Source organism: Leptonychotes weddellii, chromosome 1 (genome assembly GCF_054177405.1).
Source record: "Leptonychotes weddellii isolate Sample4059 chromosome 1, ASM5417740v2, whole genome shotgun sequence".
NCBI lineage: Eukaryota > Metazoa > Chordata > Mammalia > Carnivora > Phocidae > Leptonychotes > Leptonychotes weddellii.
The window spans coordinates 189,172,072-189,188,083 of record NC_138369.1 but is presented as its reverse complement, the minus strand read 5'-3'; the positions used below and the strand labels follow the sequence as shown (position 1 = coordinate 189,188,083).

The 16,012-nt window shown below is 50.5% G+C and overlaps 1 protein-coding gene across 1 annotated transcript in view; it reads left to right on the top strand.

Annotated features, from left to right (window-relative positions):
- Positions 1–16,012, top strand: part of C2CD2 (C2 calcium dependent domain containing 2) — a 51,222-nt gene that overhangs the window by 19,620 nt on the left and 15,590 nt on the right. Inside the window, exons 3-10 of the mRNA XM_081800427.1 lie at positions 128–247; positions 3,715–3,819; positions 7,041–7,163; positions 9,185–9,308; positions 10,728–10,833; positions 12,997–13,061; positions 14,939–15,063; positions 15,555–15,729. Coding sequence (XP_081656553.1) covers positions 128–247; positions 3,715–3,819; positions 7,041–7,163; positions 9,185–9,308; positions 10,728–10,833; positions 12,997–13,061; positions 14,939–15,063; positions 15,555–15,729 — 943 coding nt within the window. The remainder of the gene's footprint in view (positions 1–127; positions 248–3,714; positions 3,820–7,040; positions 7,164–9,184; positions 9,309–10,727; positions 10,834–12,996; positions 13,062–14,938; positions 15,064–15,554; positions 15,730–16,012) is intronic.

The window sequence follows — 16,012 nt, the reverse complement described above, 5'->3', positions numbered from 1 at the left end:
CTTATCAAGTTTGGAACTCTAAAGTCTTGTCCTTGCTAATTTCTCAGGTCCTGATTATTTTATTCAGTGAACTAAAGGGGTATTTGGAACGAATTCTCCTTTCTGTCCTATCCCGTGCCTCCTCCAGGTCGTGTCTTGTCACGTGGTGGGCGAGGCCATTCAGTTCCTGGTCCGCGCGGGGCCCGCGTCCCCCGAAGACACGGGGCGCCAGATGTATGGTGCACGGCTCTCCCCGTTTCATCTACAGGTGAGTTTGGGTAGATCGAGTGAGTCATGGGAAGATGCTCACAAACCCATAGGGTAAGCCTGGTGTGATCGCGGGGCCCTGGTTTCCCAGGCTTTTATTAATCATTTATTTCATAATTTTCAAACTGTAGCCTTCCATGTTATATTGTATCTGTGGGAAATAAAGTGTGCGTCATGTATATGCACATACTGTGTACACGTAGACACACATATGTATCCACAGCCACGCATACATGTATCTATAGCCATGTGCGGATGTGTATCATGAGCTCAGAGGTTGCCCAGCTACCGCTATCGGGAGATGCGGTATTTTTCAAGGCGTTTAAAGAGATCGGGGTGTTGCTGCCAAGCAGAGTTATGGTGAGTGGCATCGGCGGTGAGGACAGTGGTTCTGTTTGGGGACCCCGGGCCAGACCCCAGCCGTCCTCTGCAGCTGGGACACCTGTGTAGCCACTGGACGGGGCGTTCCTCTTTTTAGTTTTTGGGAAAAGTTGAATTTAAAAGAACCTTTACTCTTTTGTATAAGTTTGTCTGCGGACTCAGCACAGAGCATGCCCGTCGGCACATTCCTCCAGCAGCCTCCGCTCGCTGCGTGTCTGGGTCACATTTGGGTGGTTCTGTCGTCTGTCATGCTTCTCCCTTATTACATTTGTCACGGTGCTCTGTGCTCAGTGAGGACGACCCGCTGAAAGCTCACATGGTGGTCACCATTTTTCAGCAATAAAGCATGTTTGGTTTTCTTTTTTTTTTTTTTTTAGATGTAATGCTTTTGTATACTTAATAGACTACAGTATAGTGTAAATATAACTTTTACAAAAATACGTACTTATTTTACAGAGAGAGTCCGAGAGCGTGAGACTGGGGGAGGAGCAGACGGAGAGGGAGAGGCAGAGGCAGACTCCCCACTGAGCGTGGAGCCCGACGCAGGGCTCAATCCCAGGACCCTGAGATCGTGACCTGGGCCCAAATCAAGAGTCGGACACTCAATTGACTGAGCCACCCTGGCGCCCTTAAATATAACTTTTATATGCACTGGGAAGCCAAAACATTAACGTGACTTGCTTCATCGCGGTGTTCTGGAAGCAGGTCTGCTGTATTTCTGAGGTGTGCTCGTATATATTTTACATCGTATTAATAATGACTTCTAAGTAATTATACAGAGACATATATAATAATCATAATAGGCTTATTAGGGGAATTTCTGGTTGCCTGAACCATCAGATAACAGTGTGTCCCTCACATGAAGCAGGGGTCCACGGAAGCTCTGTTCAGCCAGCATGTGAACGTTGTGAATTTCTGGGTCTGTTTTAGGGGTCACTGCGGCTTCAACCCCATGTTTCCCCTCCTCTGTCCCTGTGCTTGGCTGCTAATTTGGGGGATGAGCCTAAGTCATACAGCACCCTCAACCACAAGGGAAGAGGATATTCCGTATGCTTTTCTTACGTAGACATGGTTTTGAAGACCCGGGGCAAACAAGATTTTCTGGCTACCTAAATGGCTTTTTTTCTGCAAGCCAGCCCCCCGCAGCCCCCCTCACTAACACTCCCTTCCTGAGAGCTGAGGAGGGTGTTACTTCATGCACTTGTCGGATGTTCATGCCTTCCTGCTCCCCCAAATATTTTGGACAGTGTAATTGCAAAATAACTCCAAAGCCTGGGACACATGTAGCCGACGCCGGACACCTGTTTCAGGACGGAGTGAGTCCGGCAAGACCCATAAACCTCCACAAAGGACGTGGAGTTTCCGAGATGCTGTTTATATGCCATTTCATGCAGCTCAGAGACAAGTAACACAGTTGCATCTTGGATCTCTTAACACAGTTGAAAACCGCTCTGTGGATTCCCTCTGAAAGCAGAAGGAGCTACTGGAGATTGATCAGTTATTCATGCTGCCAGCAGGAGACACTCCTGTTCTGTTGTCCTTCAGATGAAAGGGGCACAAGGGGGCCCGCCTTGGTCTCGCTGCCCCACGACCTGCCTGGGCTGGGGGCGGACTCGGGGACTTGCAGCAACACAGTCAAGTGCACCTTTCCTGGCGTCACCCAGGATTATGGGGCAGGGGAAGGCGTCGCCTGTCTTACCCTGGTGCTGGTGTGAGCCGAGGCTCCCGAGGGGTGGGTAGTACTGTCTAAAGCCGCCCTTTCCTCCTTTGCTGAGGGTGGGGAAGGGACAGAGGCGAAGTGCTAGGATCCGTGCTTTGGAGAGTGTCTCTGGCTGAAAAACGAAGGGAGGGGTATTCGTTTGCTGTGCCTGCTGAAGCAAATCACCGCAAACTTAGCTTAAAATGTAAATGTAGGGGCACCTGGGTGGTGCAGTCAGGGGAGGACTGACTCTTGGTTTCGGCTCAGGTCATGATCTCAGGCTCATGAGATCGAGCCCCGCGTCGAGCCCCATGGTCGGCGCAGAGTCTGCTTGAATTCTCTCTGTACCGCCCCCCACCCCCCAGTGCTCTCTCTCTCTCTCTCTTTTCTAAAAAATAAATAATTAAAAAAAAACAGCATAAACGTATTATGTCCCCATTCCGGAGGCGCGATGTCCAACACAGGGTAACATTGGCGGGCGACCTTGCTGTCTGGAAGCTCTGGGATCATCCGCTTCCTTGCTCTTTGGGCTGTTGGCATGATTCGGTTCCTTACAACTGTAGGGCTGAGGGCCTGTGTTCTTGCCGGCGGTCAGCGGAGGGCCGTTGGCAGCTTCTAGAGGCCACCTCATTCCCGAGTTCCTGGCACCTTCCCTCCATCTGCAGGGCATCTCTCGCTGGCCTGCTCTCTTGCCTCCTTCTTCCGTCTCTGAGGGCTCGCTGGGATGACCCAGCATTATCCCTCCATTCGCGGTCCTTACCCCGGTCCCTCCTGCAAAGCCCCCTTTCCCATATCTGGTCACATATTCACAGGTTCCGAGAACTTGGGTGTGGACACCTTTGGTGGGGGGCATTATGCTGCCACCATGGATGGGTCCAATCTGATGGGTTATTGCAAGAGCTCAGAGTCCAGTTGGAGGGCATGCGTTGGCCCAGGCAAGAGAGGATGAGAACACCGTGTGTTACGTGCACAGCCTCAGGGAGTGTGGGAGCGTGGGGTTGGGTTAAGCATCCCCCTTCCCTCCCGTTCCTCCCTGTCCTGCGTGCCTTGCTATCACTCCCAGACGAGAATCCAAGGCACAGAGAATTCCTCACTAAGAATGAGTGCAGAGCCTTAATGACACCTGGCCTCAGCCTCCAATGCTGGGAATCCTCTGGTAGGTTGAGGCCGAGGAGGGTGCTGGCGGGAGGGGTGGGGTGAAGGGGAGGCCCAGGGAGTTTAGAGTTTTCCTTCCCATTTCGAAAGGCAAGGGGTGGCCAGGCAGGCGTCTAGGGAAATAAATGAACACATGCGTGCACACACACTCAGATGCACACGGACACACACACGGATGCGCGTGGAGGTTTTGCTAGAGCGTGTAGCTCTCCGGTCACTTTGTGTTTTGATAGCTGGAGCTCCACATGACAGAGAAGAGAGAGGACATCCAGATCAAGTGGTCCTTCATCAGCGCTCCGGAGACGGCCATTACGGTCCAGCCCAAAGCAGTGGTGGAGGTCAGTCTGTGGGTTTTTATGACCCTCCCCCCATCGGCGTACGTCAGAACACATGCACGTCGTGACCCCCTGATCTGGGGAATAGAGGCTCTGCCCAGCGCCCCTCCCATGTGGGCAGGCTTCTCCCCTCCTCCCGGAGCATGGGGCCACCCTGACGGGGCAGGAGGGACCGCAGCTGTGCTGGATGTAATGCTGGGCCCTCAACCCAGCCGCACCTGCCATCACCTGGCAGCTTTAGAAAGCCCTGGGCCTGCCCCCTGATGCCCCCCACGCAGGTTTCCTTGGGCCTGGAATTGTTTCTAGTGTTCTTGTGTGGCCGAGGCTGAGGACCACTGACGTCCTGTCGCCGCGGGGTTCCTCGACGGGCTGTCATGCTTGCTCGTCAGACCTTCTGTCCTTCCCTGTGGCACTCCCCAGATAGCTCAGGTTGCGGCCGTGGGCTGGCTCCCCGGGCCAGGCGTCTCTCCCCCCAGTTTCTGCAAAAGTGCATCTCAAATTGGAAGGCAATCTCTCTGCTTCCCACGGTCCGAAGTGTTGGAGGAAATGAATTTGGAAGCAGGGAGTGGGTGGATAAAGTCACATTGGGGTCACTTTCAGCGGCTGGAAAGATCATGCAAAATCATGTGTGCCAGAGGCTCGGCTGATTAGTGATTCCTTTGCAGGGGTGGGATTTTTATGATGGTTGTTCGCAGTCTTGCTCTGTTTCAGACTCTCGTTCAACCACGAAGAGATCCCCAGCAGCTAAGTATGGGACTGTAAGCCTCTGTCCATACCTGTTTATACCTTTCATGCCTTGATATAAATGCATGCAGTTTTTTGTTGTTTTTAAGATGAATAAGCTTGAATTGTAACTCCTAACTGGCATACATCTGAACTGTCATTTTTCCTGGCCATTCGGTCACACCAGGGGCTCGGACTGTTTCCCAGGAGGCCCGGTTCCTGTCCTGTTCCCTCTTCCTTGCCACATTTGCATCTCCTGGTCCACCCTGTGCTGTGGTCAGGCCGGCCGTGCACGCAGAACGTTCCCGTGGCCTGCTGTCTCAGCACCACGGCTGACTCGCACCTGCCTTTGCACCAGAATGCCCTGCCGAGGGGGGCAGACCCCTGTGTCCAGGACTCCTTGAGTTAATTCTTCCTCTGTGTGCTTGGGTGACCAGCTTGGTATCAGTTGAGTGTGCTGTCTCCTGCTAGGACTCACTTTTAGGTTTTGTCCCCCATCTTTGTAAATTTTCACGGATTTTTTTTGAAAATGTAAAATATTCACACGGTTCAAAAGTCAAAATTGTGTGAAACCTTCTACTCAGACGTCCAGCCTCCACCCTGTCCCTCCCACCCCATCCACCCCTGCACACTGTAACTTTGTTCATTAATTAGTTCGTGTTTATCTGTCCCGGGTTTCTTTTTGCAAAAACAAGCTTATTCCCCAGTTCTTACCCCGAGGGTGGCATGTTCGCATCTTGCCCCCCAGTGTCCCATGGGCTTCTCTGACCGTCACGTGCTCCCCACGGGAATGAGAAGCGAGACTCTCCAAGTGCAGCATTAAGCCAGCCCCCTGGGAGCCGGTCCTGTGGGCGCAGGACCCAAGCCTCTGGGGCCTCCGGTGGATGTGGTGTTACGGGGGGCAGGGGGTTGGCCCGAGCCAGCTGCTCATCTGGGGAGGAGCTCGGACATCTGAGCACCCCAACACTCATCTTCACCCTTGATTTCCTCCTCTGTAAAGGGACAGGAAGTCGTGGGGGTTAAAGAAAGACTTGAATATGTAAACAAAATGAGGTCCATCCACATGATGGAATATTTTTCAACCATAAAAAAAAAAAGAAAAACAGTGAGGCTGTGATGCTTTCTACCAACACGAAGGAACCCTGGGAAGGTCATGCCGAGTGAGAGAAGCCCGACACGAAACACGTGTGTGGGAGCCCATTGCTGGGAGATCTTCCCCAACAGGCAAATCATGCAGGTGGCAGGGGCGGGGGGGGGATCAGGGGCAGGTCAGGGCCGTTGGTGGGGAGGGGCAGAGGGTTGGGGTGGGGAGGGGCGGGAAGTGACTGCTGGTGGGTGAGAGATAGGGTAAGCGATAACCTCTCGATGGTCGCTGCACAACACCAAACACACCGAATGCCACTGAAATGTCTACTTTAAAATGGTTAATTTTATGTGACGTGAATTTGACCTCCGTTAAAAAAAGGAAGATAGGGATATCAAGGACCTATTGAAGAGAAAGATGACAGAGTGGTGGTTTTAAGTGCACACTCGTGAGCCTTGTGACCCCACACGTGTTAATTAACGTCTCTGTGTGCTGGTTTCCTCGTCAGCAAAATGGGGATAATGATATTCAAGGTGCTTGCGAAGATTAAATGAGTTAATACATGTAAGTGCATAGACTTGAGCCGGACATAGCCTAAGAGTGTTGGAAGTGTTAGCTGTTTTGATAATTATTAGAGTTTCTAGCAGAGTAGACGTTCACTAATGGGCAGAGTGGGATTAAGTTTGCTGTGACAAGCCAGCCAGCCCTCCGCAGGCTAACCTCTGCAAGGCGGGAGGTTTTCCCTAGGCCTGTGGTCCTGGTGGGAGTCCCTGCGTGCAGATGTCCTGTCCCCTGAGCAGGGTGGGGACGCTGGAGCCCCGCAGCGAGGGCGTCTACACCAGAGGGTGGACCGTTCCTCCCTGTGACCGCACCACAATCGATACATCTGTTTAGCTATCGACGGATACTTAGGTGGTTTCCAGCTTGGGGCTTTATGAATAGTGGTGCTGTGAACATTCTGGAACACAAGAACGCCTTTCTGTTGGGGAGTAATAATTACAGCTTTATGGAGTTGACACCTGATAATATAAATCATCCAGCTTTGTTCCTCTACAAGCTTATCTTTCTTATTGGGCCCTTTCATTTACTTGAAGGCTTTTTAATTAAAAAAAAAAATACCCAATGTCATGAGAGAAAGAAGAAACACACCTGTCCGAGAGGGTCTGCACAGAGAAAGCAACATGTTTGTATACGCTGCGCCAGCCTTGATTGTTGCCATTTTAAAAATAAGGAGCAGGAATTACCTCTGAGACCAGTAAGGAGACCCTGTCTCCCAGAGGAGATCGGACGTCCCGGAGCCCGGGCTGCCCCCCGCGTGCTTGGTCCCGGGGATGCAGGGCAGTCGCCTGACACCTACCCTCCTGTTGCACGGCGCACAGTCAGGAAGTGATTTGGCGGCTTCCCCCTCTTTTGGCAGGACCGGGTGGCGGAGACCGATGCCGTGTCTGAAACCCTCAAGGATATCTTGAGGTGCCTGGTTAGTGCTGCCTCCCCATCAGTCGTTCTGAGCACCAAGCCTGTGGACGTGAGGGACGTTCAGGTAAGCCGCGGAGGGTGGCGCTTCACGACCCATTAGGGATCCCGGTCCGCCTCCTGGAGAACCTGCGTGCGTTTCAAATGTTCCTCCGCCCGCCGTGGTAGAACAAGAATGCCCGACTGCTTGCTGGGCGAGCTGCGAGTTCAGGGCACAGGGTTCCAGAGCCCCGTGGGACGGGAGAACAGGTGTCTGGGCGGCTTCGCGTGGTCCAGGCCTAATTAGTCCTGAGCCTCTGCCTTTCTGGAGCCGAAACTCGACTTTTCACTGTCCACTCGGCCTGTGGCCTCGGATCTCATCCTTCCAGGACTGAGGTAGCTGGGAAACCCAATTAGCCATGAGAACGTGCCCCCGAAGCAAGGTGGCTTTTTATATGTATGTAAAATATCCAATTATATAATAGCCTCCGTAGTTGCATGAGCCAATCATATATTTATATACAAAATGTATATTTATTAATCTACACCAAAACCTATTATAAGGAATTGGCTCACGTGATTACGGAGGCTGATGAACCCTGGGATCTGCAGGGTGAGTCAGCAAGCTGGAGGCCCAGGAGCGCCGGCGGTGGAGTTCCGTAGTTCCGGCCTGAAGGCCAGCAGGCTTGAGAGCCATGGAGAGCTGGTGTCTCCATTCGAGTCTAAAAGCAGGAAAAAACTGATATCCCAGCGTGAAGCCTGTCAGGCTTGAGGAACCCCCTCTTTTTCAGGGGAAGTCAGCCTTTGTTCTAGCAGACCTTCAACTGATTGCATGAAGCCCACCCACATTAGGGAGGGCAATCTCTTTCACTGGGTCTTTTGATTGAAATGTTCATCTCATGCAAAAACAGCCTCACAGAAACACCCGGAACAACGTTTGAACAAATACCTGAGCAACCCTGTGACCCTGTCACATCGACACATACAATTAACCATCACACACAGACAACTGAAATATTTCATCTCCATCCCAGACATGTGATCGCTCTGGCCCTTGTGCTCACTGACTTGGATCCTAAGGACTTTTGCAATTCTTGCAGCTCACAGTTGGCAAGGTCCTGGTTCACAGTAGTGTTTTCTAAATGGTGACCTTGAGAGGTTGGTAAGCTTTCCCCCAAAAAACATCTGAGGTCAGATCAGTACCCAGGGTCCCTTCCTGGAAGGCTCTGTTTGTGTAGAGACCTGTGATGTCTCTGAGAAGCCTTTCCAGGATTCCCAGACCTTGGTACTTAAGGGACCCCCCCCCCTTTTAAAGATTTTATTTATTTATTTGAGAGGGAGAGTGGGCAGGAGGGAGAAGGAGAGAATCTGGAGCAGAATCCACAATGAGCGCAGAGCCAGACCTGGGGCTCGATCCCACAAATGCAAGATCATGACCTAAGCCAAAACCAAGAGTCAGACACTTAACTGACTGAGCCACCCAGGGGCCCCTGGACCCCTTTTAAGGAGTACTCACAGCCGCGAGGGAAGGGAGGAAGCCAGTTTGGGAAACGGTTAGAGGAGCCTTTTCTCTGTGGAAACGCCTCGATGCCCACTTGCGGACATGATGATGGACGCTGGTCCCGGCAGCACCTGCCTCTGGGCATCACCTGGATGACACTTAGATACTCCCCACCTGGATGGCGGATCTGCCTGATGGCCCTCGCCGTGTGTGTCAGGCCAGTGTCCGGCTTGGTGCAGGTGGGCAGTGGGCGCCTGCAGCCTGGAGAGGGCCTCCCACGTTCTCGTCACCACCTGGCCTGGGGCAGGTGCGAACCCAAGGCAAGCTCTGCTTCCGGGCTCCACTCACAGCCAGGTTCCAGGGAGCCCCTCTGGCTGAGCACACTGCTGCTTCACTCGGGTTATTTGGATGTAAAAGGCTCCCAGGCAGGGCAAGAGGTTATGGTGGATTGGGACCTTCCCTTCCCATAAAAATGGAAAATTGTTCCCAAGCCGAGCACAGGGTCAGGCCCCCCGTGCGGATTGTCCCCAAGACCCCGCCCCGTGACAGGTGGTGGGTGGCTGCCTCTTCTTCTCCCCCGGTCACTGCTCTTGGTTTTCTGTTTGCAGAATCTACAACGCACTTCATCTACTCCTCAGGAATCCTGCCCTCCCAAACCTCCAAGGGCTCACGAACTCAGATTACTGGTGAAGAACATCCGAGCCTCGCTGCTAAATGATCCTGGGGCTTCAGGCAGGTGGCCGGGCTGCAGGAAGCCCCGGGGGGTGCGGGGGGTCCTGCCAGCAATAGAAGTGACTGTTCCACCACACAGCAGAGCAAGGGGTGACCTGCAGGTTCTCAGTGGCCTCTGGGTTTCCCGTGGCACCCCCAATTGGGTCTGCAGTGTGATCCTGCCTTTGAGCACAGAGCCCCTGAAAACCGGAATAGTAACGTGAGACCGTTAAACAGCCATCCCGATTTTGCAGGCAGGAAGGCTGAGGGAAAAAAGGAATGCAATCATAACCTTGCCTTTTTCTTTCATCTGGAAGGCACCCCCCCTTTTTTTTTTAACTACTGAACATGTAAATACATGTTGAGCATCCCTGACTGCTACGTAATGCGCACCTTCTCCTTTCCTAGAAGACGGGGCACCACGTGGGCGGTTTACAGAGTGTCAGAAGGGCTTCGGGCCCATCGGGGACCCTCCAGTGCTAGGAGAGGCTGTTATCTGAGTGAGGACAAGTGTTGCAGAGCAGATCCTTCTTTTTAGGTGGTCCTGAATGGCTGCCCAGACCCCAAATGCACAGCAGCCTGGAATGGGACCCATCCTTCCACTGCGATTCGATTTTGCTGAGAACAGGAATGAATTCTTTATTGTCTGAAGCTGCTAAGGGTTACTTATGTGCAGGGAGTGTCTTCCAGTCCCCAAAGCACAGACTGTCCACATTTAACAACCGAGACTCTGTGCAAAGCCAGCTGTGGGTGATGTCCTCGGGGGTCCCTCCCTGTTCCTGGCCTCTGTGGGCAGGTCACACCTGGGCCCGTGTCTCCCATCAGAGGTGATCGTGAAGATCAGTACGATGATGTGTGTGGAATACCTAACACTGTGCAGTGTCCGGTCCAGTGGTTACTGGTTACACATTATGTTCACAGCTCTGTGCATGGGACAGGCATTGCCTAGAAGCAGAAATGACTGTTGACTAGTGACATGTTCCATCCCCCAGATCACAGACCCCCAAACAGGTCTCTGTCTGAGCTGAGTCAGGTATAAAAGCATACCCCTCATAAGTAGGGATATGGGTTCTCTGTGTGGTGTCCCCAAATTCAGGGGTCACCCCAGACGCCTCTCCTTTTGCAAGCTGGTCATCTTGTCCAAAAGTGGGGGCCACATCTGCTGTTGTAATGTTGCCCCTGGGGAGTGTCCCTCCTCCAGGGCGGGGAGCAGGGGCTCTTGAGGTCCACCATCCAGGCCAAAGGATAGCAAGTTGGGGATCAAAAATCTTAAACTCTAAGTGAGGTGCTTTGAGAGTTTGTTAATGGCAAATGAAATAAAGAATAGTCCCTCAGACGTGGGTGAGCCAAGACAGGCGTTTAATTCAGCCTGTTATATGCAAAATGTGTATGCACATAACGCAATTTAAAAAATAGAAATGCCCCTTTGTTTGATTGCAGGCAACATTAATCCACAGTGTGTAGTTCGGCTGAACGATCCTGTTCAGAAGTTCAGCGCCCTTGCTACAAACACCACCGACCTCAGCTGGGAAGAAGAATTCACCTTGTGCGTACAGCCTGGTAAACGCGGGCTTGCGAGGGCGGAGCCCCCCCGCGCACGGCTGCCAGGTCCCGAACTCGGCGTGTAGCACTGTCCATACCCAAAACAGAAACATTCAAAAAATTACTTTTGAAAAGGTGTATTAAACATCCGAGGTAGCTTTAGGTTGAATCTGGGTTTCTTTCTGAAGGCAGCTCTGGGTATGAGTTTCCCCCTGGCCCGTGTCCTGCCCTGTCCAGAGAGCACTCTGGTGAGGCTCCCTCGACTTTAGAAGTACCCGCCGTCTGGAGCAGAAGGGAGGGGACTTCGGGTTGATACCGGAACCTGACTGGGAACAAAGGGAACAGTACAGCCCATTTAGAAGAAACGGTGTAGGAATTCTAAGTAATGTATCCTGGAGCAGCGTCCCCCAGCACCTTAAGAAGCCGGACTCGGCCCAGGAACGTACGGATGGCTTCGTGAGATCGATGAACTGAATCCCTTGTGATGATGGATCAAAGGAAAAAACATACTGATCTCAATACATGCTGAGATGATCAGTGATATTTCCTGCGCATTCCTAATTTAAAATCTTTTTTTTTTTTTAAAGATTTTATTTGTTTATTCATGAGAGACAGAGAGAGAGAGAGAGAGAGAGAGAGAGGCAGAGGGAGAAGCAGGCTCCCAAGCAGCAGGAAGCTCGATGCGGGACTCGATCCCAGGACCCTGAGATCATGACCTGAGCCGAAGGCAGACGCTTAACCATCTGAGCCACCCAGGCGCCCCCTAATTTAAAATCTTAATTAGAACACAATTAATGGCCACTTCTTTAATAAGCTAAGAGAAATCACTGTAAAGGACAAAGACCAGAAGTAGTCCCGTTAAAGCCAAGACAAAGATACCCGCTGTTTTGTTCTAGAAGTATAGGTAGTGCGGTTAGAGGAGGAAGGGAATAGTGTACCGAACAGTAAGTACCGAAAGGAAGAGGCAAAACGAATCACTTGGAGGTGATAGGGTTGCATATCTAGACGACTCAAGAAAATCAGTTAAAACTATCAGAAATAATAATAGGAAACTCATATAAATATTTCAGTAAAGTGGCTGACTCTAAAACTGTAGAAATCGATTGCTTTCTGAGGCTTATTAAACAGCGAACAATTGGAAAGTGTCCTGGCAGCAGGTGTCCCGTGTATAATATAAAGAGCTTTTATAAATCTGTAATGAAAATACGAGCCCTCTCCTGGAAAACCGGGAAAAATGTCTGAGCTAGAAAATAGAAAACAAGAACTATAGCCAGAAACTTCAGAAAAGTTGTTCAATCTCAGCAATAGTTAAAGAAATACAAATGTAAACAGAAGAGAGAATTTTTTCACCTTACAAGTTGGTAAAGAATAGGCGAGGGAGCATGGCCGGTGGAAGTGTAAATTGGAAGAAAATTCCAGAAATTCCATTCCGGAAGTCCTCAATATGTATCCAAAAAAAAAAAAAAAAATCTCTTTAATGCATGTACCTTTTGACTGGCATTTACAGTCTTCCTAAGGAAATAATCACACTGTGTACAAAGATAGGTATAAGGGTGTTTATCTCATCTCGTTTATAATAAGGAAATGTTAGAAACAACCAAGCCATTATTAAGGGTTGGTTATTAAGGACTGGACTAAATAAAATCTCCTACGGCCAGATAGGAGGACACTGGATGCCTATTAAAAGGGGCGTTGCTCTATACTCTCTGACCTAGAAAGAGGTCTGATATCTTAAGTGAAAAATACAGGTTACAAAAGCGAAGTATACCGTGCTCTATGTTTTGTTTTTTGATAAATACATAGCTACAGTAACTACTAGCCGCATGTGGCTCTTTAAATTTGAATGAATTAAAATGCAACAAAATTAAGTTCAGGCCCTCGGTTTGCACGGGCCTCGTTTTGAGCTCTCAGTGGCCGTTTGTGGCTAGTGGCCACCAGGTTGGATAGCGCCTAGAAGGACATCTCCATCGTCAGCCAGAAAGCAGCAGAGAATTCTAGGAGACCACAAACCAAATAATAACAGTAACTGTTTGGGGATGGGGAGGTGGCAGATAATCTTTATGCTAATGGAGATTTGTATTTCTTTCCATAATCAGAAAAAAAATACTGTTTCAAGAAATAATAAAGCATTTGTAAGGATTCCCAGCACTTTTTTTCCTTTCTGCAGTGAGCTGAATGCCAAGTCAAAGGAGTTGCACCTGCAGATTTCAGGGGATGCGCAATCCTCGGAAGGTGGGTGTCGAGCAGGCAGAGGGAGGCCCTGCTCTCTGGGAGGGGTCACCCAGCCGCCCTGACCACGGCCTGGAGAAGCTGGGAGGCAGGGTGGGCCTGCCCTGAAACCACTCCGGTCTTCCTGAGGCAATGTTTGCTTGAAAGTCCATTTCAGTTATTAGCAGGGTCATACATTTTGGAAAAGAATATACTCAACTGGTTTTTGCCTTTTTTTAAAAACAAATACCTAAACTCTTTTATTTGGCAATTCTTGGCTTCGAGAAGCCCTTCTCAACCTCTTAGCCTTAATAAACGCATTCTGTTGTGTTCCTAATTGTGGCAAAATGCATATACCATAGAAGTTCCCATCTTAACCATTTTTGGGTGTAAAATTCACTGGCGTTAAGTACATTCACACTGGTGTGGGACCATCAGCACCATCCACCTCCCGGACTTTTTCCTCTTGCCAGGCTGAGACCCTGTCTTCCCCATTCCCTCCTTCCCCAGCCCCCGGCACCCCCCCATTCTGCTTTCTGTCTCTGTGGATTCCAGCTGGCTTTTCCTTATAAAATAAGCCACAGTAGCTTATACTGGACACATTGCTGTAGAGACAAGAAAGCAACAATTAAAGGTAAAATCACAAACGGGAACACGGACCTGTATGTATGCATGTGTGTAATTCGGGAGTTTCAGTATGTATTAGGTTTTTAAAAATGCCCATAAACATACCAAAATTAGGAGCGGGGGACCCTTACGTGGCTTATCCTGCTAAGAGACCAAGCCATTTGGTTGTCTCCCAGAGTTACAAAGACACAGGAAAAAGCAATTCAAGCTTCTGTTTATTAGCAAGAATTCTTTTTCTTTTTTTTTAAAGATTTTAAATTTTTAAAGATTCATTTATTTTAGAGAGAGAGAAAGGGGCAGAGGGAGAGAGAATCCTCAAGCAGACTCCATGCAGAGCACGGAGCCCGACCCTAGGACCCTGAGATCATGACCTGAGCCGAAATCAAGAGTTGGCCGCTTAACCGACGGAGCCATCCAGGCACCCCCATTAGCAAGAATTCTGAGCTAATTTCCTTGATTCTCTTGTCTTGGGATAAGATCAGTGAGGTGCTTCTGAGATAAGAACGAACATTCCAGGAGAGGGCGTGTGGTTTGAACCCAGGATGGGCCGATGTTTGCCCTGAGAGAAGCCGACTCCTAGTCTACTCCTGAGGCACCACTCCTTTGGCTCCTTTGGAGGTTCATTCCTGTACAACCCGATGGGATCTATGAAATTTCACATTAAAAACAAAAAACAAAAACAGAACAAAGGACAATTGTAGGACCTTTACCGAGACTCCCATAGTTTTGACATTTTGCCCAATTTGCTTTATTATCTGTGCTCACACTTGGTGGTTGCTCTTGATTTTGCTTGCTGTCTCTGCATGCACACACATGCGTGTGCACACATGCTGGAGGGTAAATGTGTGAACATTTGAGGGTATCAGGCCGGGTACTCCTCCTTTCTTAGGTGCATATTTCCTAAGAATAAGGATATTCTCTTCTGTGTCCACACCCCAGCTGTCCGCTTCCTAAATCTGCACCGGTTTCTCTAACCTGCCGCCTGCCTTCCGCTTCATCGGTTGGCCCCGTCTCCTTTAGAGCAGTTACCTTCCACTCTTCCACAGGATTAGATTCTGCCTTGAGTCTCCTGTCTCTTTCGCCTCCTTTGGTCTGGAGCATGTCCACCACCTCTGTCTCTGGTGTTCTAGAACATTCTGAAATGTCCTGAACCTGGAGGATGTTGGAGCGGACAGGACGTGTTGGGAGTTCTGGTTGCAGTGGCGGCTCCCGCTGACCCCTGCTCCCATGGAACCCTGTGGAAACATATCTTTACTTGTCTCCTGTCTTTTTAGCTCTGTTGGCGATGACAACCATTCCTTTGGATTTATTCAAGAAGCAGCCTTCTGGGCCCCAGAGCTTTACGTTGACCAGCGGGTCCTCCTTTGGCAGCTCGGTGCTGGGTTCAGTCACTGCAGAGGTACGACGTCATTCTCTACCATGGCCAAGCTCCAGCTTGACCCACTTGAGATTAGGAGCATCTTTACCTTGTGAGTCCTTCTTACGCTTGCTTCAAGCAGGAAACAGGACGCTCACCTAAGAGGAGCTCCCATTTTGTACTGCGCATTTCTAGACGCGAATGGGACACTTCCTGCCCATGACTGTGTTGAGTGGTCTGCCGCATGGGGAACTTTCCATGATGCCGTGTCACGTGGGCCTAACCCAGAAAGGGCCCTTCGATTTCGTTTGGGTCTCCAAGCCTTTGTGCCCATCGTCAGGCGCTGAGTGGCTGGGTCTGAGCAGGGGACTTCTCACCTGTCGGTTCTGGGGGAAACCCAGATTAATGCCAGGAAGGCAGTAGTACTAAGCGACGTTGATTGACAAAGTCAGGTTATGGCAGAGGAGGGCAGCATGCACGCGCAGGGGTCGATATTGGTGCTGCATGAAATGCGTAACCGGCTTTCTCTGCAGTTTTCTTACCTAGAACCCGGTGAAGTGAAATCCCGGCAGACCCCTCCACCTGCTCCTGCTGCAAAGGTAGAAAAAGACCGCACGGTGATGCCATGTGGGACTGTGGTCACTACTGTCACTGCTGTGAAAACCAAGCCTCGCTTCGACACGGGGAGGGCGTCCCCGCTGAGCTGTGGTGAGTGCAGGCCGTGCAGACTCGCGGCCCACAGTCCGTGAGCATCTTGTCTCTGTGTGGTTCACACGGTCTCATGGCCCAGAAAGAAGGGTAACTGGCCAGACTTGGGCTTAGCTTTTTGAGTTTTAGCCAATTACCTCTCTATTTTCTCAAATAACTACATGACATGCCGAGGCAAGGTTCAACCCTGTAGTGCATGCTGAAGCTAAAAACCTAGATATTAGAGGAAACATCTAGTTCAATGAACTACCCAATTACACTCACGGGGGGACAACCCGCTATC